Source organism: Pelodiscus sinensis, chromosome 1 (assembly GCF_049634645.1).
Source record: "Pelodiscus sinensis isolate JC-2024 chromosome 1, ASM4963464v1, whole genome shotgun sequence".
Classification (NCBI taxonomy): domain Eukaryota; kingdom Metazoa; phylum Chordata; order Testudines; family Trionychidae; genus Pelodiscus; species Pelodiscus sinensis.
Window position 1 is genome coordinate 147566896 of NC_134711.1, and position 26648 is coordinate 147593543.

At 44.6% G+C, this 26648-nt stretch overlaps 1 protein-coding gene across 2 annotated transcripts; it reads right to left on the reverse strand.

Moving 5' to 3' along the window:
* Positions 1 to 6785: 6785 nt before the first annotated feature.
* QTRT2 (queuine tRNA-ribosyltransferase accessory subunit 2) lies at positions 6786 to 26632 on the reverse strand. 2 transcript variants are annotated; one of them, XM_075906536.1, is made up of 9 exons: positions 26479 to 26632; positions 24765 to 24994; positions 23906 to 23961; positions 22554 to 22630; positions 19449 to 19658; positions 16612 to 16811; positions 11892 to 12043; positions 9693 to 9810; positions 6786 to 9100 (listed from the first exon to the last, which is right to left on the reverse strand). In XM_075906536.1, exons 2-9 carry the CDS (start codon positions 24962 to 24964, stop codon positions 8821 to 8823), a joined length of 1293 nt encoding a protein of 430 aa, XP_075762651.1. In that variant the 5' UTR covers positions 24965 to 24994; positions 26479 to 26632; the 3' UTR covers positions 6786 to 8820. The 2 variants fall into 2 exon arrangements, with proteins under 2 accessions (XP_075762651.1, XP_075762654.1); XM_075906539.1 differs by lacking the exon at positions 19449 to 19658.
* Positions 26633 to 26648: the final 16 nt, after the last annotated feature.

The following is a 26648-nucleotide window of genomic DNA, read 5'->3' on the forward strand; positions in this document are numbered from 1 at the left end:
AGAGCCCCAATGGGCCACATGCACTCCTCGGGCCACAGGTTGCCCCCCACTAGTCTACAGTGTGATGGGCAGTCTGATTCCAGCATGTGTAAACATACTCAAGTTAACTGTCATCTAGGGCTTATCCACACACACATTTCATTTGCAGCAAGATGGGATGTGACCCTGTCCCAGACAAGCCTTCCATGAGTTAAGTTTTCCATGCACTGTTAATGCACATCAGCAGGTTAGTCCAGTGATACTCAACCTTTTTAATTTGCGACCCCCAGGGCCAGGAAAATTTTGGTTGAGCAAAAAAAATAAAACCCGCCAGCTGAAACATTTTTGTTGAGGTCCCTTTAATTTGAAGTGTTGGTCTGCTCCCCTGCCACTCTCCCCGCTGCACTATGTCAGACACCAAGCCAAGAAAACAAAATGGCAGCTGGCCTAGTGCTGCAACCCCCCCGCCACATGTTGTGCACCACTGAGTTAGTCCCTGGCAGACCAATGAGAGTAGATCCACAGCCCAGCTTGCCACAAACGTGCGTAGATGAGCCCCTAGCTAACATATGTACCAATAGCAGTGCCATTGTGATAGCATAAACTTAAGTGTGCGCTGGTTGCCCAAGTAAGTAGCCAGGGCCTGGGTGGGCTTGTACAGCCTACACTGAACTGCTGCCACTGTGGCTAACATGCATACTAGCTAGATTAAAGCTTGTTTGGGCCTGTCCGTATGTGCTGCACTGACACCTCAGACTGTAGTGCAGGCATACCTTTAGCTTCCATGCATATGCTTTGAGAACTGACTCATCCTTTCATTGCTGCGTTCTCTCACTGTGGAAAGTGCATTGCTACCTGCAAGTGTGTTTGTACTAAGTCTTGATGAGCTGCTAGGAATGTGCCCACCAGAGTGTATGAGAGCAAGAGAGAAAGTGCTACCTGCAAATCTACTGATGAGACAGAGGGTACGGCTATACTACAAGCCTCTTTCGAAAGAGAGCATCTAGACAGCAATCACTTCTTTCGAAAAAGCAAGTCGCCAGGCAGTCTGGATGCTCTCTTTCGAAAAAGCCCTGTTTGCATTCAATGGAGCCTTTTTTTGAAAGAGCGCTTTTGAAAAAAGGCCTTATTCCTCATAAAATGAGGTTTTCTGCAGTCGAAAAAACTGCGGCATTCTTTCGATTTAATTTCGAAAGAACGCAACAGCAGTCTAGATGCAGGTGACTTTTTTTTTTTTTTTAAAAAAGGCTACTTTCTTTGAAAAAACCCTGTAGTCTAGACACACCCTAAGTCAGCTAGTAAGTAATTCAGAGGACCCAGTGTTTTCCTGTTGTCTGACTGTTTTCCTGTTATCGAGGCATTGTCCTCTACAATTAGTTGAGTTTTTGTAGTTAAAACAGACCACACAATCCAAGCACTCAGAAATTACAGAGGAGTGTAGTAGGAAAACCTCCAAAAGAGGATAAAATAAACCATTAAATCAGCTCAGGGCCAGATCCTCTGCTGGTGTAAATCAGCATAGCTCCGCTGAAGTCACTAGCACTCAGCCCGTCTACATTATCTTAGGATCTGATAGAAAGACCTGAGTGTAGATTTCAAAGCTTAGGTTGTCCTTTCACTCTTAGCAGTGTTGTCATTCACTTCACATAGCCTCTTTGCTGCTGGTACCTTTTTTGTTGTTAAACATAAATTGTGCCTAAAATTAAATAATTGTAGAATCAGTTGTGATACCAATATAGTATAGCTTGCATACACAGAGTCTATGGTGATGACACTTCATGCAGGTGGAATAGTTGTGCCCTTAGTGAAATTTGTATTAATTAATTAGATTGCATCAGTAGAAATGCATTAGGTTGCCATATGTATAATGCTGCCTTTCTGCCTAACCCAAGGACAAGCAATAAAGTGGCAATTAATGAGCTAAAATATATGCTATCATCTCTCAGGGCCATTTAACAAGTATTAGTTGGGATTCCACTGTAATGTGAGTGACAGCCACATATTTTTATCTTCTGCCATGAATGGTCTTCTTGCTGCTACATGGGAACCAATAGATAGAAAGAGATACAGATGCAGCGAGATGACCAGCACTGAATGATTTAACCCACTAGCCCCTGACCACTTTGACTGACTGAGTTGCTGACTACTGTCCCTTTACACTTCCTTCCCTGGTTGGTGGATATTCATCATCCCTTGTCATTCCTGAATGCAACGGTTGCTCTGCTGTATTATATAGGTTGATCACATCAGTCCTGTGTAGTATGGGTCTCGTCTCAAGAGCTTATCTCCATTCACAAGAAGCCCTTCCCTGGCTTATCTCAACATATTTCCTTCAGAGTCGTTCATAGGTACAATATTAAGTCTGAGTCATCAGTGGAACCAATTCAGTTTCTTTTCTTGCTCCTGAGATCAGACTCCAGTGTGTTGTCACTGTCATTTGAAGCTGTCCATCTAGTTCTAGTTTCACTTGTCATTTGAAGCTGTCCATCTAGTTCTGCCCTTGCCTAACAACTGCTTTGGGAAGTGTTTCCCTTCTCTTTAGCATAAAGGATAAATATTCCCCTTAGCTTTTGGACTAGATAGCTGAGATCTATTAATGTCCTTTTGGATGCAAGCAATTGGCACCATTGGGTCTGTTTGTTTCAGAAGGTGCCTTGGAAACAGCATTAATCAAATAAAACAATGCAAAGCAAGTTTGCAGTCGGAGATTGTGGCTTGGTATGATATTGGCACTTCTATAACACCCTTCATCTGCAGTTCCCAAAGGGCTTTACAAACATGAAAACGATGGTTGGCCACCCAAAACCCCTGTGAGATTGGCACCTCCTCCCCCTCTCTTTTTACAATATGCGAATATGAGGCACACAGAAGATTTGTCTAGTGGCCTATAAATAGCTGGAAATCAGTCTGTGCTGCAAACACTGGTAAGATCACATCGTAATATTTGTACTTTGAAAAACATGGCAGACACGTTTCTGCTATGTGCTAAAACAAGCCCGTGGCGTCATTCTTTCACAGGGCTAGTCGTTCGTTCAGAGCAGCAGCAATTGTCATAGAGTATTTTCAGTAAGTGGAACATTCAGGGTAGGGGAATTTAGCTTGTCTTGATGCTAGTGCTCTGAGCCAAGAAGCTCACTGTCCCCTGTGAAAACCTCTGTTTATTACTTGCATTATGGCAGAGCGTAGCAGCACCAACCTCAGTTGCTCTGTGTTTATACAGTGCTTAGTGCTATGGGGTCCTAGTCCATGACAGGGTCTCCTATACAGGTTGGACCTCCATGGATCGGCACCATCGGGAACTGATTGATCCTGGACGAGGGAGTTTGCCAGACCAGGGGAGGGTCAGGGCTCCCCTCCTGGCCACCAACCCTGCCCCTGGCAGATGCCAAGGTAGCTGGGCTCTGCTCTTGGCTTCAGCAGCTGCTGAGCTGCACGCCACTGTGAGTCCCCAGCAGCTTCTGGCTAGGTTTCACTACCAGCCCCTGGAGCTGCCAGCCACTGGCCCCTCTGCAACCATACCCTCAGCTGGCAGCAGTCTGGGCTCGCTGGGCCAGCAATATTTGTGGTCCAGCCAGACCACAGAATCCCAGACCAGAGAGGTTAACCTGTACTGTGACATAAATAATCTGCAGAAAGTGAGAACAAAGTCTCTCAAATGGTACCTTGTTGATTCAAGACTGAACTGTTCTCTAACCTCTAAAACCATTTCAGAGTTGAGAGAGCCATGTAGAGGGCAGTGATAAAGGTCTAAGCTGTAAGCTCAAATTTCTTGGGAATCACCAGAGATATGAAAGACCTGCTGTGTGCAGTTACTAGCGTTCCACTGATACACTATATAGTATGAATGTATATCCCTATTTGTTAATAAGCTAGGAGATATCAGATCTTAAAACAGTCACTGATCTTGCAAATACAAACTGCTTACCAAACAAGTAAAGATTTTTTCAGCATTCCAATCATCCTGGGCCAGTGTGTCACACAGGCAGAGTTTGGCTCCAGATAATGCTTCGCATCTCTAGTTAGTGCCTTTCCCGCAGAGTATTTCAGACAGCTCATTTTACAAGCAAACATCCTTTTGACCAGCTCTGCCAGCATGCACCATTGGGTGAGTCCCTTCACTGTTCTGCAACCTTGTTTCACCACAGGGATGGTAATGCTACTGTCCCTCCAAGGAATGCTGGGAAACGATCTCCAAGGTCTCAGCACATCAGTGGTCTCACTGGGGTGAGAATTCAGGAGTTCTGCTTCATGATCCCCTGCTCTGACTAGTGGACTGTACTCCTTCCCTTGTTTCTTAATTGAGATACTTTCTCTTAACTTCCAGTTCCTATTATGTTTGCCCTTGTTGCGTATTTGGTTTGTTTTTTTCTTATAAAACAACAGGAGGGGAGAGATGAGCATTAACTTTGTGTTCTGTGCTCAGGGACACCTGATGGCCTGAGTTGTCTCATTTTGTAGGTTGGCTATTTTATTGATTTTCATTAAGATCTGGATAATCACATTAGGGGAGATAGACTAAATAAATGTACTCCTGGAAGTCAGGACAGAAAGGGATCAGCCTCGCAGGTGCTGTCATGTGGCTCCCTGCTAGGGAATGAAAAAGAACCCTGTTGCCATTGTGACCTGACAATTAGTAGGGGACAGGGAAGGTTTATGCAGCGGCTACCTGGGTTTTAACAGTAATAGTTCTTTCCCCTTCACTCCTTACCTGCCAGGCAGCAAAAGTGCCTTAACCAGGCTGGGTACTATGCTATAAACAGGCCACCAGCAGCACTGAACACCAGCATGTGGCTCTTTCACGGCTGTTGAGAGATGCCAATCTATTTAAGAACTGGGATGGTGGGTGGAGTCCACCAAATCAGGGAAAGACCTGCCCCCCATCTGGTTTCTGTTGTGGCAGGAAACATTCCATACGCCATTTTGACAGTCCTGGAGATTGACATCCTCCCTCCATCTACCTGTGCTGCATAAATCAGATGTAAGCATGGTGTGTCTCACCCGACTTGGAAAGACAGCCTCGAAGGATGAGGGAAGTTCAGTCTTGATGGTTCCATTCAATCTTTGGCCTCTGCCACCAAAAGAACCCATTAGCGGCAACAGTCTTTGCTGTGGACATTGTCTGCTGATCAGACATAAAAAGAGCCTGTAACCCATACTCACTTGAGGGTTACATTTGCAAGAAGCAACCACAACATCTGGGCTGTTGTGTTCTCTTTAGGTGAAAGAGAAGAAGGTAAAAACAAGCTTTAGGAAGGGGAAGCTGCCTTCAGCCAGGGTATAGAAATAGAGTGGCAGACATGTTTCTTCAACAACTTTTGACCCTGCCATTTTGTTGCTGAATCTGTCTGACCGATTGGCTCAATTACATCATTGGTTGAAGAGATTATGTACCTCCTTGTATTTACCAAACCGTGTTCCATCCAGACTTAAAATGAAACAACCTACTGGAATATGGAGCAGAAAAAGACACAAAACAAAGATACCATATGAGGCAGTTAATTCTCTCTTCAAAAATCCTTATAGTTTTGATCAGCGGATCTAGCAGCTAGAATGTGGTATAAGACTCAGTGTGCACTAAGCTCCTTCACGCAATTGCAACTTGACAATCTTTACATACAGCTCCAAAAGACAACACAACATACCAGGGACAGGCTCAGGGAAGAATAGTTGCCATCTTGCCAAGTGGAACTCACTTTTTGCTTGCAATTTAGTTGGGAGGGATCTTTTGATTGTTTCCCATCTGATCTGCTGGCTTAATACCAAAATAAAATGCAGCTCTTCTAGTTTTTGCTTCTCTGTAACTAAACAGATAAGGAGAGGAAATTGGCTTATAGCAAGGAGGATATTTTGGGCCCCAAATGAAACTAGATATTTAGTTGAAAGCAGATCTGAGATGTTGGTCTATTACCAAGAAAAGAGCTGCTTACTCTTGTCACTGAACATCGTTGACTGACACCATTATCTATAGTCTGGGTTTTCACAGAAGCGTCTGAAACTGGCTATTGTTACTGGATGAAAGCTAGGCTACTGTCTGTTCATACCAAATAAAAACATCTAAGCACAGGTATTGGGGAGTGGCGTGGAGGCGCTGTCAACAGAAGCTGCTCCCAGAGACATTCTGCTCAGGGAATTTTCTGGCAGGCAGAATATCTTTGGTAGGTGTGGGTGGTGCAGTTCTTACACTTTTTTGGGGATGTTGCATGCACGTGCCTTTTCAAGTAACACCAGGTGGTATGAAGAGGCAGTGCTGTAGCCCACACCACCTTCTTTGGTGTTTCTTTTGACCTGCACGTTATATTCAAGCACAACCATGGGAATTCTGGGGTCACAAAGTATGGAGTATGTGACCTTTCTGCCACTTTGCATATCCATACAGGGGCATTCAGAATCTAGCTCCACACAGGCATATTTAATCATTCATATTAGTTTTGGTTTAATCCTAGTTTCCAACTGGTGAAAAAGAAAAATAATCAAGGTATCCATCTCTACTGACAAACCAAAAAACCACAACCAAACCACCTGTCATGATGGCATGCACCAACAGCTCATGAGAGTCTGGAAAAGAAATTAAAGCCTGGCACATAACATCGTGTAAAAAATAATATAAATCCATAATGCCCTGCTGAAGTCAGGACATGGGAAGGAGGTGTTTGTGGGGCTGACAAAAGAGACTTGAAAAGTTCCTGTGATTCTTCAGGAGAAAAGGATGCAGCTCCTATGTAGGTTTGAAGGCCATATGAAAGAAGTAGGAATTAATACAGGGGAAACTGTATGGCCTGTGCTAGGCTGCTCAGACTAGGAAACAATTCAGTGTAAAAAATAGTTTTATTGATATTTTCATAAAATGAGATAAATACATCAAGGGTTCCAGTAGAACAGACATAAAAAACCTGGTAAGAGAAATATAATAGAGCAAAATAATATTAAAAAGGAGACATATGGTTTTAAAACAAAGCTTTGTCTTATTGGGTTTCGATCATTTATATGTCTTCATCTCACCTCAGCGTTTGTGTAATCCACTAGGATCTCAGCAGTCAGAAGTAGCCAACATGACTGTGGCATGTTCAGTGCCATCCACATGCCAGTATGGGAGTGAGGGTATGTCTACACTAGCCCCCTAGTTCGAACTAGGGAGGCTAATGAGGGCAACCGAAATTGCAAATGAAGCGCGGGATTTAAATATGGAAATATGGCATTTTGGAAATTGACTAGCCCAGAACTGCCTGCGTCTTCATGCGGCAGTGAAACGGGAGTTCGAAGTAAAGCCCTAACTCGAATTAGCTGTTATTCCTCCTGGAATGAGGTTTACCAGCTAATTTGAATGAAGGGCTTTACTTCGAACTCCCGTTTCACTGCTGCATGAAGACGCAGGGAGTTATTCCGGGCTAGTCAATTTCCAAAATGGCGACCGCCCGGGGACATGCTAATGAAGCGTGGGATATTTAAATCCCGCACTTCATTTGCAATTTCAGTCGCCCTCATTAGCCTCCCTAGTTCGAACTAGGGGGCTAGTGTAGACATACCCTGAGATTCTAGCTCATAAAGGCAGAAAGAAGAGTAAAAAAAAACCCTGAAGCAGAATACATAGCTAGAAAGTGTACAGATCAGTGGTCTCCAACCCTTTTTATATGCCCAAGATCTCTTTTTGATTTTAAGGGCAACCCAAGATCTACCTTGCTTCTTCCCCAAAGTCCTACCCCACTCAGTCCATTCCCCTCTACCTCATTTTCACTGGACTGTGACATAGGGCTGGGGTGCATGAGGTGGTGCAGGTGCTGGCTCTGGCTCTAAGAGGGGGCCTCCCACTGAGCAGTGCTTACCGCCAATGGCTTCACATTGGCAGCACAGCAAGGCTGAGGCAGGCTCCCTGCCTGCCCACAGCCCCATGCCATTCCCGAAAGGGGCCAACACACTCCTGTGGTCCTAGAGAAAAGAACATGGTTCTGCACGCCGTCCCTTTCTGCGGGCACCCACCAGTCAGCTCCCATTAGCCAGTGCCCCACTTCCCACACCAGGAGCCATGCTGGCCACTTTTGGGACTGAGCTGGCGGTGTGGGGTTGGGGCAGGCATGCAGCCAGCCAGCCAATCATGATCGACTGGAAGACTCCATAGCATCAACCAGTCAATCCAATCAACTGATTGGTGACCCACTTATATAAATCAAATGCCTAAAGAGCCACAGATGGGGAACAGCTCTGCGACTGGTTCCCTGAAGTACCATGCAAATCCAGACTAAGGTTAGAGGATCCCAGACTGGCAAAGGGGATTGGCGTGCTGACTTAGTGGCAAGTACTTTGCCTTGTGACATGGGAGATAGTTTTATGCAATCCCTCTCTCCCTGAACTGGAACTGCTAAGCAGCATGAAGGAGATAAGGAAGAGGGCCTGGGATTGAACAGCTTCGAAAGTGTCCCATGCAGCCATCATCAGGCTGTAGCCTGAGAAGAGAGGTGTTAGGATGGGGCTGAACCTCATCCCAAGCAAATACGGGAAGACTCTCCCTTCCCATGCCCCCCACAGGGATTTCTTTAAAGAGACACAAATCCTAGCTAGACTGACATTCATCTGTTATAGTCACAGAGGTTGAAGCAACTGCCCAAAATAGCAGCTGGGAGTCTCCCATGATGCATTTGTCTCCTTTTCTTTCCACCCCCAAGCAAAATAATTTTGTTGTCCCCAGAAATGCTGTTTGATCAATGAATACAAAGATAGCTGCACTGGTCCTTGAAGGTCTTTTCAAGTTAGTCCCCTGTTCAAATCCATCTTCTGGCCTTTCAAATCTGGAAGACACTGCAGGCACTCCAGCTTTTCAGTAGGAAGTGAAAAATCACCAGTTTTTTCTTACCTCCTGCCCCTACACTCACTGGCCTGGCTATGCATTTCCTGGGTCTCACATGCCTGCCTGAAGATGAGCTCCTTCAGCTGATCCAACCTGTCGTCTCTCAGTGCATCTCGAATGGAGTGGAAGAAGCTGAAGTAGTGTTGAAAATTATGCATCATGAGCAGGACGCCAGCCAGCAGCTCATTGGTCACCAGGAGGTGATGGACATAGGCTCGACTATGGTTTTGACAGCAGTAACAGGTGCATCCATGTACCAACGGACCAAAATCATCCCGGTACCTAATAAAACAGATGGAGTAGAATGGCAATGGGAAAAAAAATCATTTCAAGTAGTAGGGAACACTCATAGTTACCATGAAGCAGCTGTTTAGTGGCTTGAATCAAGCGCTTTCAGGGTTTCAGTCCAGCTCATTAGGGACTGCATCAGACTCCACACCCACTCACTGACACTAACTGCATTGCAAAGAGCACTGCACATAGGTTCATAAACTGAGTGCAGTAAGCATTGTTTTAATGTCAGTTGACAAGCTATGTGAGCAGGGATACTACAGCCATGCAAAAAATAAGTCATTAACAGCTTTGTTTGCCTTATTGTATGGCATTATCAAATCAAATTACTGATGCCTCCTTCAGCTTTTAAAGTCACACACCTGCGGCATTTAAATCCCAAGCTTGATCTGAAATTTCGGTCACCCTCATTAGCCTCCCTAGATTGATGTAGGGGGCTAGTGTAGACGTACCGTAACTGTTCAATGGACATTCCTTGTCCAATAACTGTCCAAGTGTGTCCCTGTCTGAAGGATGAAATCACAGCACAAAGAGGGATGGCTACAGACACTATTTAAAAGCTAGTATACACAAATCCACTTACCTTTTTTCCTTCAAAAATATCTCGAATGAAGTTATTTCTGGATCAGCTTTTGATGTTTCATTTATGTCTTTTTCAGTGTGACTTTTTCCTGTGTCCTGGATCCCGTTTTGTTTAATGACTATGACAAAACAATATCACTTCATCAGTAGGCAGAAGCGTACAACTCAGGGTGAAAAGTGTTCTGACAAGAGGCATCTCAACTGCCCCTTTGTTACAGACTACACTTCCATCTCCATTATCCCCCTACAATTATCATACAACAGTTAAGCCACATAAATTCAAGTGATCAAACTGATTAGAAGAGCCAGGTCGGAGGGAATCAACTAATCTGATAAAAATTCAGAACTGAAATAGTTGCAGTTTTTTTGTTGATCTGAGCTTAATGCCTTTTCTAAAGATCATTAAAAATCCTTGCAGTCTAAATTGCATTTTGCAGTGTAGGATCACCTAAATTACTGATCTATTTAACATAATGCAAGAACATTAGAATGGCCATACTGGGTCAGACCAATGGTCCATTGAGCCCAGTATCCTGTCTTCTGATAGTGGACAGTGCCAATTGCTTTAGAGGGAATAAATAGAACAGGGCAATTTATCTAGTCCCAGCTTTTGGCAGAGGTTTACAGAGCATGCAGTTGTGCCCCTGACCATCTTTTAATCAATCACTGATCCCTGAGACACCTTTCTTCTTAGTCTATGACAGTTTACTTTTCTTAGGAGATTTTGGGGAGGACCCTTGTGAAAGGCTTTCACAATGTCCAAGAATACTATGTAACTGGATCACCTTTATCCACACATGTTGAAATAATTCAAATACATTGCTGATGCATGATTTCCCTTTTCAAAAAGCAGTGTTGATTCTTCCCCCAACATATCATGTTCATCTGTGTGTCTGATCATTCTGTTCTTTACTACAGTCTACTCTAGTTTCAATCAATTCGCTTGGAACTGAAGTTAGGCTTAATTTCCAGGATTCCCTCTGGAGCCTTTTAAAAAAATAAGCATTACATTGGATAGCCATCAGTCATCTGGTACAGAGACCATTTTAAATTACAGTTTATATACTACAGATTAGTTTAGCCTCTGCTGGAGTTTACAAGGGATTCATATGCATCCAATCCACTTTTTGTAATGTCTCAGTTTGATTTTCTTTGGTTGAAATAAAAGATTTTTGACTGTGCTGGCAGAGATGGGTGAAGATTCCAAACCTGGATTTTCAGCAGCACATATCTTTTACAAATCATTACTTTGACATCTGAAATTTCTCAGGCTTGTTCTCAATGGTGGGAAATTATTACGATGATGTATTTTTTGTATTGTGAACTGATAATGTCAACAAGACCCTGTTTTGGACCAGGACCTCATTGTGCTAGGCACTGTACAAACACAGAAAAAAAGAATAGCCCCGTGTCCAAAGAACTTAAAACATACCTATAAGAATTACTCAGGCACAAAACACAAAACTAGGTTCCAGCCAGTAAAAGAACATTTAGATTTTTTTTGTATTAAAAGACATATATAAGAAGCATGGCAGTCTCTCTGCATTGCTGAGACATTTGATAGGACCATGTGTAATATCAAGCCTTTACTTGCTCATTTAAGCAGATACCTTGTGTTATAGGGATTTGAGTAACTTCCATTATTTTTGGCAGCATTTATATTAATCAAGGGAGCAAACTGGGCGAAAGCAGAAAAGAAGAATTGCCCAAGAAGACTGGCTTCCCCAATACTGCACAGCTGCAGAGGAGCTACATTACACACTAAATTTAACACTGCCAAGTGCCTTCAAATTCCATTAAAATGTATAGGCTCATTCCTGCCAGCTAAAGGTAAGGGCAATTCTGCTCTAGATTTCAGTGGGTATAAGCCCAAAAGAAGATGGACTCAGCACACAGAAGGATCGGGCATACAAAGACTTCTGTTCAGTGAACCTCAGAGGATGTATTACAACATTTGGGGTTAACTGTATTTGGATAACCCAAGTCCTAAATGAAAGCCTCAAGTTCTCTTTGCTTAACTACTACTCACAGCAATTTCTCCCCAGAACAAGCAGGACTCAGCTTTTTTCTGACTCTAGTTGTTATAATACTTTTTCCCATGACAAATGAGACCATGACAGTGGAGCGTGAGCTATTAGGGTATGGTACCACTATTTTGTCAGCTTACGACCCCAATGGCAAGGTTTGCGTGAAAATCTACCTGCAGCTTCAGGGTCAGGATTGTAATTGTAGCTGAAGGATAGGGCACAGCCCCGCTCGGTCACTTGGTAGGGGAAAAAGCTCTCAAAAATGTCCACTCCTCTTTCGATGCACTCCAGTACTTCGTCTGGCTTACCGATACCATGGATGAGTCTAAGAGAGAGATACAACAATATACTGGATCATTGCAGTCAACAGGGAGAGAAAACAGGTATGTAGAAACTGCCTTAATGGATCGGGCCTTAAAGTCACACATTCCAGCATCCTGCCCCTCACAGTAACAAGTATACAATAGTTCAGAAAAGGGTATGCCTGGGGGAATTCTACACCACTGTGTGCATACATAATTAATAACACATATTTTTAACTTTTGGCATATAAAAAAGCTTCTGCTGAAAGTTTTGCCTCTTGCCCTTCAGAGGGCTCGGTGGTGATAGAATACAACAGGCAGCTGAGAAAGAGAAAGAACTATCAGTGAATGGGCGACTGGTAGCCTAGGCAGGGGAGGGCTTTGCTTTCCCAAATCTCCAGGCATGGCCCCACCCACACACTGCCCCCAGGGTGAAGAGGGTGAATGGTTGCTGCCCCTGAACGCTTGCCATCTCTGTGCTCTGGGCCAGGGAGGCTGGAGCCATGCGCCCTCCTCTCTTCCCGGTGCTCTGGGACAGGGAGTATGGGGTGTGCGCCCCTTCTCCCCTCCCCTCCCCATGGTGGGGAGGCAGGGCTCCAGCAGAAGGGGCGGGGCTGTAGGTGGGGCTGGGGCCTGCCTCTCCCAGCCCTACATTCACTGACCACCCATGCTTCAGTGTCTTCTTCAAAACACCTGTGGGGCCAAGTCAGGAGACGGGGGTATGGTGGGACACAACATAGAATGCTGGGTCATGGGTCAGTCAGGAGCTCATAACTACTAGTGGGAAAGGACAGACTGAGGCAGGGGCTGAATGGAACTGGAATCACAGGGGAGTGGCTAAGTGGGGGAACAGGGACACCTGGTGATGGGGGAGTTCAGGGTCACAAAGACAAAGGCATTAAGGGGGGGCACAGAGACTCATAGGAAGGGAGGAGGGTGGCGGGCAGGATCGGGGGAGTGAGTGTCTGATTGGAGATAGGACACATGGGCCTGACTGAATGGGAGAAGCTAGCGAGTTCAGCCAGAGTCTACTTAGGGGAAGAGCTCTAAGTCCCTCCTTGCTCCTCCAAAACACCTGGTTCCATATTTTTCACATACACACCCATCAACTCTCCAAATTCACCTCTAGGCCCCTTCTTCCCAGCAATTGTCTCCCTCTCCCTCAGCACCCTTGAATCACATTAGCCTTTGCATTGCTTCTGGGGGATGCAGAAAATATATTTTTGTATTGCATTTTAAATGAATTTTTATTCAGAGTTCTGTATTAATATGCCTAATAAGGAATCAATTTGTCAAAAAACATTTTCTGAATTTTGTGTGTGTCTGTATTGTTACAGACATGCTTGCTGACAAGTATTTTGAAATAAATGACCCCAAATAATTGAAACCAGTGTGATTATATTGTATTATTTTGGCAAATAAAATATAGTGAAACCCTTGTAATCCACCACTCCAGAAACCTTTGTTAACCGGCATTACCCCCAGCCACAATACTGTCACATCTTCAGGTGCACAGGCCTGGCGTGGTTTACCGTGATTGGCTTAACAATTTTTTAAGAAGTACTAATCATCTTTAACTCAAAATAGAAATGTGAGACCAACTGCCTCACACTACAGAACCACCAGTATTAAAAACTTGAGTTTTACTATTATTGTCCGTTGGTTTTTCCTAGGTTGATGGGACCCTCAGATAACCAGAATTTTTAGATAACCGGAACACCCTAATCCCCAAGCATGCCGGATAACACAGGTTTTACTGTATACAGAATTTTGCAGAATTTGAAAATATGGTGCATAAAATTTTTAATTCTGGGGCAGAATTCCTCAACAGTAAAAGACATAAAAAACCTCAAGAGTGGACAATTGTGGAATACAATGGAATGTGTTTAAGCCAGTAAAAACAGCAACCTGTGAGCCAGGCAGTTGCTTAACAGGCTGAAATCTGATGCATGGGCTATCACCAATCATGAGGCCATGCCTCTCCCACATCCCATCTGTCTGGTACACCACAGCACAGTTGAATTCCCCTTACCTCCTAGTGCCCACTCTTCTGTCTTTGTTTGAAAGGCTACAATAGCTACACATTAACCCCAGGATAATGTCAAAACCTTATCAGTTGTGTTCAATGTGATCTAGATCCCTACACATCCATGTACATCGATTCTATGTTGTGATCCATCTCATACCTTATGTTCTGCCACAGAATACTTTGTTGCATATTCTGTGCCCTGCGTAGCAAATGGTTACCAGGTATGGGGATTATTTACTACACCTGGCTCCAAACTAGTAACGCACCATTTCATGCCAGAGGGTCCTTTTGAGTTCCACAACAAAGTCACAAAATCCACCCAAAAGACAGTGGATGGAGGTAGAGTCCCAAAGCCAGAAATTGTAAACACACAGTTAATGTGAGTGACTTTACTTGTATGTGGTCCTCCTTAAGGCAATGCGAATACTCATGTTTACAAAACTGGGTCCTCTGAGCAAAGAAAGGAATTTATCCACATTTCACTGTACTGTTTCATCACAGTGCATGGGAAATAATCTACAGATGACCCTCAAGTAGAAGGTATTTGGAAGGCTCTGGGAGTAACTTCCAACAGGTGCAAAGGATGTTAGGGGATGATACAACTCAGTGGTGGAGAATCATTCTTCTTTTGGGAAGCACACATTTACATTATAATGAGTTTTGGGATCTATCTGCATAAAGAAGCACTAATGAGAAATACCATTCTGGGAGGGCTCAGTTTTCCTCCCCTTCCTATGCCCAGTTTACACAAGGGATTTCTTTCAGCTGATTTTCCTCAAGAGGCAATTCCCAACAACAGCCAGCACTATCAACTCCCCTTGGGACTTGGCAATCCAGCTGGGCTCTTCCTGCCTCTTACATCACCAATGGTAAAACAGATATTGCTCCAACCAAATTCAGCTGGCAGCTTTGCTAAGAATGGATGAGGCAGAAGAGAATACAATAGACATGCATTCTCGCAGGTGCACTGGCTGTGCTGACAACAGTAAGAGCTAATCTAAAGCAATGAACTGAACAGAACACAAGGCAAAAAGAGACTAAAATGTGCAGAAATCAGGCGCCATTTTTATGACCATAATTACACTAAGACCCTGCATGAGCAGCGAACTTGGACGGGAGAAGCTTACATGATGATTTTGTTACATTCCATGCTCTTGCAATAGGAAGAAAATACTGTTTAATAAGCAAATCAGCATTTATTGTTTATGTGATTAACTCGCTTTATAGCAATGTTTCTTATAGAGAGTAAGCAATAGGTTTAGGTAGCATCTTTCATTCTAAGAGATCAGAAAGGGCTTTCGAGGCTAAGCACATAGACTATACTTCACCACAGTCACCTTTGGAATGGAACACAGCAGCTGTTCTTCACCAAATATACAACACATTTTTAATAGTGTGCATCTGTGTAAAATAGCTTTTAGAAGTAAATGTAGAGAAGTAGGATGTAAGTACCAAGTGAAATTCAAACAGAAGCCTAACGGTTAACACCTTTACTCTTAAAAAGAGCGGTCATGATCACTTGTCTGAAACAGAGAAGTAAAATGTTTGATAGGTAAAGTGGATGTACTTGTAAAGTCACTCAGGTCAGCTGGGTTGATAAGACCCAAAGGTTCATTTAAGATAGCTTGGATGGCAGCAACACGAGTCATGGAGCGCTCCAAACTCCAGGTATCTCTGAGCAAGAGAGTACTGCAAAGCTAGAATCATGCTCTTGCATTTTCCTTTCTTTGGCTCAAGTCTCAGAAGGTGGCCAGGACAAGGGCCCACTGAAAGGGCAACTCAGCTACAGGAGGTAGTAGTGCCTGAATCATTCTCTTCATGAGACACTGGAAGGCATGTTTCAACTCAATGAATTATGAGCTCTGGAAGAGCCACACAGGGATATAAATGAAGGGTCTGTTTGTTACCCTTCCCCTCAAAAAACTCCAACTACACCATCTTGGCACTCTTAGCTTGCACTGGTTTATAGTTTTTGGAGCCTCTGGAATGTTTATAAACGTTTCTGGGAATCATGAATGAGTGTCTATCATTTATAAGATTCAGGAAATTATTAGTAATGGTTGGAGCCAGGCACAATTCATGCAGAACATCCCCTACCATCCTCTGCCAATGCCCATCACTCCTGAATTGCTATTCCAGTCCTCTTACAGGAGACAGTTAGAGCAAAATAGGCAGGAGTTTCTGATAGGTGGATATACATTCACTTCAAACTGCAACAACTGAAAATTGTTTTTAGCTGTGTTTCAAGTCAGTCATGATCCTTGGAGGGTAAAGGTGAAGGGATCATGCCAATCCCACACACGATTCTGTCTAGAAATAGGTTTAAACCCAAATCCTAAATCCTCCTGAGAGAAAGATATCACATACATATTGTAGGCAGTTCCACATTTCGCACCGTGCCAACTGTGGCTTAAAAGTAAAATTGGGGCCTTTTAAGTCAGCATTTGGCTCATATAAAAATCTTCAGGATAATATATGGATTTCCTGGACACTGTCAGGAAGCATCCTGTGGTAATTACACTAGAACAAGTGTGTTTTGATGTCTCTCCCCTTAAATCTGACCTCGGTTTATCCTCCGGCAGCTCTGCTGTGACAGAGTCCATCAGTTTCAGCTTGGTCTCCTTGGCCATGGCATGTCCTTGAAAACCATCCAGCAGGAAACCACCCACGGGTCGCTTGGCAGTCTCTCTAGCTGACCTGAGCCTCTCCTCCAACACATCTCCGCCTTCAATTACTCCAATCATCACACTGCTTTGCAGCTCCTGGATCAGGCAAAAGTTACAAACTTAAGTGAAATTCACTAAACAAATATGTTCCATGAAAGCCCATCACCACCCAGGAACTGGTGCATTGGCACAGAGTCTGGACACTTGGCACTGTACCTTTGCATGCAATGGTAGTTTATCCTCCTCCAGCTGTACCAATTAAGACAAATGAGGACCTCCCTCAACTAGGGATGTAAAACCCCATTTAATTAGTTAACCAGTTAAATGTTAAGTTTAACTGATTAACTGATGAAATGGGAGTGGCAAGACCATTCTCCGGGAGGAGCTGCCATAGCCCAGCCTGCGCAAGACTGATAGTAAGGATGTTAAGAAATGGGTAAGTGATTAATCATGAATTCAATACAAATTGTATTGAGTACACGATTAGTCGATAAGCTGCAGCTCTGCAGTTTAAATGTAGTAGGAGCTGGGTGCACAGGCATCTCGACTCCTACTACATTTAAACTGCAGCATCACAGCAGGGTTAGGTCTGGGATAGGTCCCCCACTGATGGCTGCTACGGCTTTGCTATTAGTGTAGTAAGAGCTGCCTGGCTCTTACTACATTTAAAAGGCAGAGCCGCAGCAGGGGATGCGGCGTGAGCCAGGACTCAACAGTCCCAGCTTGCACCAGCTCCAGGACCGCTGTGGCTTTGCATTTTAAACATAGTAAGAGCTGCCAGGCTCTTGCTACATTTAAAATGCAGAGCCACAGTGCGGGTGGCTCCCAGAGCCGGCGCAAGGAGGGACTGAGCAGACCCAGCTCGCCCTGGCTCCAAGACCACTGTGGCTCTGCCTTTCCTTCCCCCCCGTCCCGCTGAGACGGTGCTGGGGGGAACCAGCTTTTTAAGCCAGCTTCCTCCAGCACTGGTTCCTGCTTCCCCCACCCTTGCTGCCTCTGACAGAGTACTACTACTCAAGTAGTTGCTTACATCCCTAGCTGGTAGTGGCAGCCCCATGTGGGGCCAGCAACCCCCAGAAGTGGCAGCCCCACACTGTTTCTGAGAGCTGCTGCTACTGGCCTCACATAGGACTGCCGGCTCCTAACCTGCCTGGGCTGGGAGCTGGCAGTCCTGCACAGAGACCCAGCAGGGCTGTTCCCCAGATACTGGTTAACTGTTACCCGGTGAGCATCACTTGTTAAGGGTGATGCTTACTGGGTAACCAGTTACCCATTAACATCCCTAATTGTACCAATTAGGACTATTTAGGACATGGTATAGTCTAGTATTTAGAACAGATGAATATCACAGGTCTATTTATGCTTCCGCCTGCCACTCATTTCACCTCTGGCTCTCATTATCCTCATCTCCCATAAAGAGGTAATAAGACTTACCCACCTTTGCCACCTGTTGTGTATTTCTTAGGCAAATGCTCTACAGAAATGTGAAGTATCAATAGAGAACACAATAGAAGATCCTGCCCCAATTAGGGATATAAGAGTTTAACTGGTTAACCGATAAGCTGATGCTTATTTATTATCGTTACTAGTTAAACTCTGCACAGGGCTGCCAGCAGCCCTCCGGGGCTGGAAGCCTTGCCAGCTCCACAAGGCCAGGAGCCCTGAGAGCACTAGTACGCCTTAGGACTGGGAGCCAGGAGCACCAACAGTCCCCAGAGCCTCATGAGGCTGGGAGCCAGGAGCAGTTAACCGTGTAACTGATACAATGTTTCTTGGTTACACAGTTCATACTTTTATTCACTAGCCCCAATGTCTTGCAACTACTATGCCTGTCACCCACCACTACTGATGTCCCATAGCCTTTCAAGGGATTTCCAGCCTCAGATACTGGCAGCCTCCAGCTGAGCCCTTGGTCTCCTCATCAGGCTAGGCATGTCCCCCACCACTAGGGGCGATATGTCTCTCAAACCCACTGAAAGGACTAAGAAATAGCACTGACAAGTCCTGTTTAGTCCCCCTCAGCTAGGAAGACTATGGTTAGAAAACAGGGCTTGACAGGGTTAAAGGTGGAAAAAATAAAATGGAAAGACAGGGTGGGTGAGTTCTTGGATTTCTGAACAAGGAGAAAATCTATTCCCTGCTCTTCCCAGGAATATAAAGTGACTCTAAAGCAGGGGTGATCAAAATACGGCCTGCCATGCTGCTTGATCTGGTCCACGGCCCACCCTCCCGAGACCCCGAAGCTGTTCAAAGCGGCTGGCGGTTCCCCTGCAAGCTCCCTTCTGCACCCACACTCCATCCCAAACCCCACACCCCCTCCACACTGAAGTGTGGCCCTTGACCACTTTCCAAAACCTTGGAATGGCCCCTCATCAAAAATTATTGCCCATCTCTGCTCTAAAGGACAGAAGACAATTGTCTTGTGAAAACAGAATGAGTTACAAGTCATGGAGGCTGAACTCTTCCTCACCTATAGGTTAGTCCCTCTGGGTCAAGAGTGAGGACCAAGGACAGGGGCAGCACGAGGGAAATTTTCTGGGCTGCTGCCTATGTTATATCTGATCTATGGACAGACTAAAGACATCCGTCTCCACTCCAGGCATAAAGTCACCCAGGTCAAACCCACTGTGTGCATCAGTTCTCCTTTTGCTAACATTCTGGGATCTTCACAAGGCACAGCACACACAGAAAAGCAGCTACAGTGCTACTGTCCATGACACATTTGGATCTTACTGGTGATTTCTCCTGCAGCTGAATGCACTCATCCAGGAAAGAAAGAGATCTGTCCACAGATTTCTTGGCCCGCTTTCTGGAGGTTTCACCAGAAATAGTGTCTCCATCTGAGAGACACTGAATCCAGTCTGGCTTGAAAGCACGTTGCATGTTCATAAACTTGGAAGTTGTCATTTCCATGCGTCCTCCGTATCCCCATATAGATACTGACTGTCAGAGGCAATCAAAGGGAACAAAGGGATGGATGTTAATTGGGGAAGTTAAGAGACCTTTCAAGGGAACAGAGAGGTCCTGGTAAAAAGTGTACTACTGCAAAAATATTCCCTCGGCAAGCTCTCAAAGAGAATAAATCAGGAAAGCAACTGCCTGAAACATAGAGCATGAAGGTCTGGTGGTTAGAGCAGGAGACTGGTAATTAGGAGCGCTGGGTTCTGTTGCTTGTGACACCAACTCTCTGTGTGACCTTTAGCAAGTCAAGTCATCTCAGAGTTTCGGTTTCCCCATCTTTACAATGGAGATGGCAACACTAAACTACCTACCAGGGATGTTGGAAACCAGGCTTAAGAGCTGAAGTGACTTTCCCAGGGACAGCCAACAAATCTGTAGCAGTGTGAGAAATCACCAAGATCTCCTGACTCCCAGCACTTGCTCTACCCCATGAATAGTCACCAACTGTAGCAAAAGGAATGGCAGGTAATTCTGCAGTGCCTACTAGGGATGTTAAAATACATTTATTTGTGTAAACGTGTAATCGCTGAATATTTTAGCAGTTACATGTTTCCATGCAGGGGGCAGCTGGAACCGGCTTTTAAGCTGGATCCCCAAAAGCACCAGTTTCCACCTACCACCCGGCACCCCCTGCTGCTGCTTCTGATACAGACGCTGCAGTTTGGGGGGCAGGTGGTTCCATGGGAGCCAGTATGTGCAGGGAGCCGGCTTGAAAGATGGCTTCCTGTGTTTACCAGCTCCTGCCTACCCCCCCTCCCACTGCTGCCTCTGATATAGAGGCAGCACATGGGAGGGATGGGGGGGGGGGGTAGCTCCATGGGAGCCAGTACGTGTGGAGAGCTGGCCTTTAAGCATTGGCTTCAGCCTGCTCCCCCTGCTGCCACTGTGGGAGGCAGCAGTGCGGAGGGTGAGGTGGGAAGGAAGTTCCACAGGAGCCAGCACATGCGGGGAGCCAGCTTAAAAGCTGAGGCAGTGGGGGGCATGGGGTGCGTGTAACCATGAGGATTAACCATGAGGGTTTAGCCCCAGGCTTATCAGTTAACCGTGTTCACAGATACGCATTAACATCCCTAGTGCCTTCCACACATACACAGTCTTTGAACAATGAATGTATACATACACACATTCCTGAGGGCAATTCCACCATTTCCTAAGAGCAGATGTGAGGCCTGAAATTAAGTTCTTATATGTTTTCCCATTCTCTCTAGCATGTCTGTGAGCATGAACCTTCATCTTCCATTTTCGTTATTCTCGTATTATGCCATGCACGCTTTTTATATTAGGAAGACAAAGCATTGGCCCAACATTGTAATCCTTGCATGCAAGCTTCTGAACAAATGAAAGGGTTGCTCTAAGTGTCAGCCCTCTATGGTGTCATGCATAAGCCTGAACATGAGAGTTCAGGAAGGGTTACAACGTGTAGGCTGTCTGGCAATTGCTCCGGCTGAGTTGTTATTGGTCTGGTAATGCTTGGGATGTTAGCTTTTTCATGGGCACCCAAGTATTTTAGGCCTCTACATTAGATAGTGAGACAGAGATATATATCACACTCAAAAGCTAATATGAATACATGTGTTTTCATAATTTTTTTGGTTCACTGAACAGCTTTTCTATATTTAAATATAAAATTCACTTTACTGCTGCAATGGGAACCCATAATAATAAGCACTGAGTCGGTGCACAAGACCCACAAAATGAAACTAATCTGATTTGTTTCACTTCTCAAGTTGATGTAGAACATGTAAACACTGTTTTGGGTCTGTTTGTTTTTTAACCAGAATGGCAATTCTTTTACTTAATAAAACTAAATCATGGGGAACAACATGGCCCACAGAATCTCACACCCGAGGTTCAAATCCAACCTGGGTCACTGATTCTGAAAAGCAATTCTTTATGATCCAATTCCTAGTAACTTTAATGAGACTTCATACCAAGGTAAGCATCTGCCAGTGCAATTCCAGTTACAGTATCAGGTCCTACTGGCCTGATTTTATTCCTTTTTAAGTTAAAATTGCTACTGACTTCAATGACAGCAGGATCAAGCCTTAAGCAAATAGTAACAGAAAGTTGCTGCCAACTGACAGCATTGTAGCCTGTATGACATGAGTTGGGTGGGACTCAGCCCAGTTGTGGCATCCTCTTCCCAAATATCGCCACCACAAAATAAGAAAATAATCACCCCCTTTTGCTGATACCTTCATCAGGTACTTCCAAGAATGAATGGTCCATGAAGACTAAACTTGGTCTCCCAGCCCTCAAAGGCTGAGGCAGCACGGTAAGCAGTAAGGGCAGAGCAAAATGTGTGTGAGGAACATGAATTGCTCCTGTACATAATCTGTGAATACATACAAGGCTTCCTCTCTCTTGGGCACTCATGTCAGCACCTTCCACCAGCATTAAGTTTCCTTTCATGTGGTCCTCCTGAATGTATGGGTCCATAGAGAGAATCCAAATATTACGTGGTCTCATGGGATCCCATGTTTATTGTCAATGGCTCCAGAGAAAATATGCTCAAATTACAAGCCACAACTTTTTTAACTGACAAATTATCAACTGCACATGAATCCAGTCTGCTCATCCATATTTGTGTAGCCCTACAAAGTCAGCAGATAGACCATGGGCACTCGGGAACAAGTCTGATGCTTAACTAAATGCATCTATCTGATCATACCTCTACTTTAAACCCCATCAAAAGCTGTGGGGAAAATGTGGACACTATATCCTAGAATTCACTGGTTCACTTTCTTATAACCCCAAAGAGGGCAGTCTGTAGCTGCTAAGCAGGGCACATACAGTGGTAGATGTGGACACTGACTCTTTGGCGTTTGGGAGACATAAGTTTTGTTGGACTCTCTTAAGTTTGTACACTTACAATACCTTGTTGTTATTGTAGCCAAATGGGCAGGGAGTACCAGGGTCATGGAGAGAGCAGTACAGCACTGAATCTGGCATACCTGCAGGCACACACACCAGAAAAAAAAATTAAAAATAGTCAAATATAATCTTGTAGACCACTATAGGTACATTAGCTACTTGCTAAGAGATGGCTATGAATTCACAAAAGGATAATCTGGAAATAAATGCACAGACCTGACATCTTTGTCAGAGACAGACATGGCTTGTTTGACCTCCATAGCTACAAAACATTCAGTTGGACAGCTCTGTCTGCACTCTATCGGTTGTACAGAGGGGAGAATAAAACCAAAGGAGTAGCATTATATAATGCCACAAACTACAAGTAGCCTTTGGACTGTTTACTTGAGTAATGCTATTGCTGCCAAAAGTAAACCAGAAGCAATGACAGCTGACTCACTTGTCACTGAATGAAAGCTCTGGGGACATCTGACACTTGACATCATCCAGGCTGGGTGACCTAACCAGTCTCAGACCTGGAGTTTACACCAAGATAGTAGAATGAGCTGCAGCAATAAGAGATGTATGATCATTTCACATGTAATTGAACAAGCTTGATGCAATTAATGCAATAAAGGTCTCTGTTTTAGAGATATAGGTAGAGGTTTTTCAACACCATGTAGTAGATTTGATGCATAGGTTGGGACTTTCAAAGTCCAATGAGTTAGTTACCTAAATGACACAAAAATGTATGGGGACATGAATTTCACCTAAAATCCTTAGACTCCTTTGAAAATTCCAGCTATAACTTCCATGACAATTAATGAAAGGTGTCTCTAAATCCTTTAGGTGGTTTTAAAAGTCTGTCATATTGCATTGAGCTGAACAGCCCCAACACCTAATACAATCACACAAAGGCCTGACTGGGCATTCTCTGCACTCAGAACTCCCCCTCATAGGAGCTTTCAGTGCATAAGGAATGCAGAGTCAGGCCTTTACTCACATAAATTTTTGGTTGGGGCAGTTGTCTCCCCAAGAGCCAGTGCATATGAAGAACCAGATTTTAAGTCAGCTCCCCGTGCATACAACTGTGAATGTTAGGATAAGTCTAGACTACATTCCTCTGCCGACAGAGGCATGTAGATTAAGCTACCCAACATAGTCAATGAAGTGGGGATTTAAATAATCCCCGCTTCATTAAAATAAACATGGCTGCCATGCTGTGCCGACGATCAGCTGATCCGGTAGAGTGCAGCAGTCTAGACTCGGATCTGTTGGCTGGGGAAGCCTTTGCCGAACGATCCCTTATGCCACCCTGTTTGAAAAATGCTTTAGATAGGATCAGACTACAACTAAATACACACACAGAACTTTACCTATAAATTTCCCAACTCCTTCTTTAAATTCCTCCAAGACATAATGAAGTTCTACCCTGTGTCCAAACATAAAAAAAATACACATTAAAAAAAACAATGAGAATGAGTTAATTGTTCAGTATATCAGAAGACACAATTGGAGTGACATGGAGGAATGCCAAAGTCAATACACCAAATTTTACAAGATCTTGCCCCTATCCCTGCAAGACGGAACTGTCATGCAGACAAGACTCAGGCATCTTTATCAAAGGGTTGTCCAAACTTGGATTAGACTACTAGACAATGGAAAAGAAGCCTAAACCCTGTCTATACTACAACTTCCACCATTGGTACCACAGTGGAGCTGCACAAGTGGAGAATTACAGGTCCCATTTTTATCAATGTATGTGCAGCCTAAAAATGCAGCTCTTAGAATTATATTAGGGTGATAAAAGGTTGCTCATTACAGAATTTTGCAAAAAGTTATAAAGAAATAGGGAAAGGCCAGTTATACCATCCTGTTGCCTTTTGAAAAGAAGGCTTCCCCTTGAATATTTGCTTGTAGGTCCCACCTACAATAAATGCACAGCAACCCATCCGTCCCCAAGAAATCCAATCAAAGTAGAGAGCATGATGGCCAACATTTCAGCCAATGCACCAGGGATTGAATCAGGGACTTCCTTTGCTAAAAATCACGAGCAGCTACATCTTGAGCTAAAATGTCAGTATTTTCTAGTTGGGGCTATAACAGTCTCTCATTTCATGGTCTCACTTTGAGAAGTCTCAACCCTTTCTGGTGAAGCAAGGAAGTATTGTTTCTTGTTTCCAGTGAGAAAACCGAGTACACAAAAGCAATGTCTCAGTTGTTCTTGATACTTACAGAGTTGAAAGCGTGAGCTGCACAATGTCAGGAACCCCTTTAATTGTCTGCAATGTGTCATGGGTGAGGTGTGGTGGGGATCCTGTTTTGGTATACAGTAGGCAGCCTGGAAGCTCCACAGTTTGAACCCCATTCTTGCCAAGATTTGTCAGTGTCCCAAGACGACACCCACTGACCACTTTGGAGAGACTCAGCTTCATTCTGGTTAACTGGCAGACAGTGTCCAAATCCTTTAAAGAAAGACATTATTTAAGCAGGTCTTTCTCCTTTAAAATTTTGGGTTAATATTAGTATCTGTAAAAGCTTAGAAACTCAAGGAAATGGAAAAGTAAATTGTTTGTTTCTAAAGCTACTGGGGATTCCCCCCATTGCAATAAGCATGCAGTGGATCTATTGGTAGCCATGGGGGAAAAGGTAGCTAACAAGATAGGTATTATGGTGTGGACTTTCACTCAGAAGACCTTGATCTATTACTAGTTCAGCTGCTGTGTGACCTTGGATAAGTCACTTCATTTCCCCATGCTTCTGTTTCCACTCCCACCCTTTGCCTGTCTTGTCTATATAGATTGCAAACTTTTCTGGGCAAGAATTGTCCCTCACTATATTTTATAGCACTAAGTACAACAAGGCTCACATGCATTACTAGGACCTCTGGGTGTCAATACAAATTACTAGATTATTATTAGTTTCAGAGGAATAGCCATTTTAGTCTGTATCTGGAAAAAAACATTAAAAAACTGAATAGTCTTGCAGCACCTTAAAGACTAACAAAAATGTAGACGGTAAAAAAAAAATCTCATGATACCATCTGTTTTTTTTTTAGTTTCTAAGGTGCTGCAAGACTAATAGCTTTTTTTTTTTAAGTTTTACTTAGATTAGTCAAGACAAAGACAACTGTGAGGAATTCCAGAGAGATTTAATTAAGATAGTACAAAGGCAGATAAAATTCAGTGTCCACAAATGCCAGGTAACGCAAAGAATAATCGGAACTATTCACCAACACTGGGGAGGAGGAGAGAAACTAAGTGACCGGTAAAAACGTTAAAAAATTTTAAAAAGCCATAAAAAATTTAAAAAAAACCAACAACATGAGGCAGATCAAGGAAAACCTCTGCACAACAGCTGTGGTTTAAAAACGACTGGCTGATAAAGGACGAGAACAACCAGGTGCAGAGTTGCGGACTCCTGTGATTTTTAAGTATCACAGTTTGACGGGCAGCCCCATATTCAATGTTGATCATAAACCCCTGAACGCTGGAGTCTTGCAAAACAAACAAAACCCCCTAGAGCCCCAGCTTGCATTTTAAGAAGTCAGATTTTAGTGCTCCGGGCGGGGGGGGGGGGGGGGGGGGTTGAAAATGGAGGCGCGCGACTCAGAAGGCGCAGAGGACTCCTGCCGTGAAAGCCGATCACGGCGGGGGGGGGGGGGGCTAACGCAGGATATTGAGCGGGGGGGGCACCAACGCTGCGGGAGTTATTTCATTCCCCCTCCCCACCCTGGAAAGCGGGGGGGAGGCGGGTGTCGGACCCAGCCGTAGGGGGGGGGGGGGTGGGGAGCGAGTCCAGACGCGGCGGTTGCTGCATCGCCCGGGTCCCTACGAGGGGGGGGGGGGGGGGGAGACGCAGCCCCGCCCATACGAACAAGGGCAGCCGCACCAAACGCGCGTGGCCCCAACAGCCTCCCGAGCCGCCGACCGGGAGCGGCCCCTTTTACCTGACTCGCGCCGGCCGTCTCCGTCGCACGAGCCCCTCGCTCTGTTGACAGGACCAATCCGCACCCGAAACGTCATCACGAAGCGTCGTCCCAGCGCCGCGGTCGCGTGGACGGGCGATAAAAGCGGCCGCGCGGTTGCCATAGGGATGGGACCCTGCAGGCGCGGGGAA

Excerpts from the sequence above, each read along its gene's own strand:
- QTRT2 (XM_075906536.1), bottom strand. The coding sequence starts at position 24,964 with ATGAAGCTGAGTCTCTCCAAAGTGGTCAGTGGGTGTCGTCTTGGGACA. Across the intron at positions 16,812-19,448 it reads AGCTGCAGGAGAAATCACCA|GAGCTGCAAAGCAGTGTGAT; the intron begins GTAAGATCCAAA and ends TGCCTGATCCAG. Across the intron at positions 9,811-11,891 it reads TCCTGACCCTGAAGCTGCAG|TCATTAAACAAAACGGGATC; the intron begins GTAGATTTTCAC and ends GTTTTGTCATAG.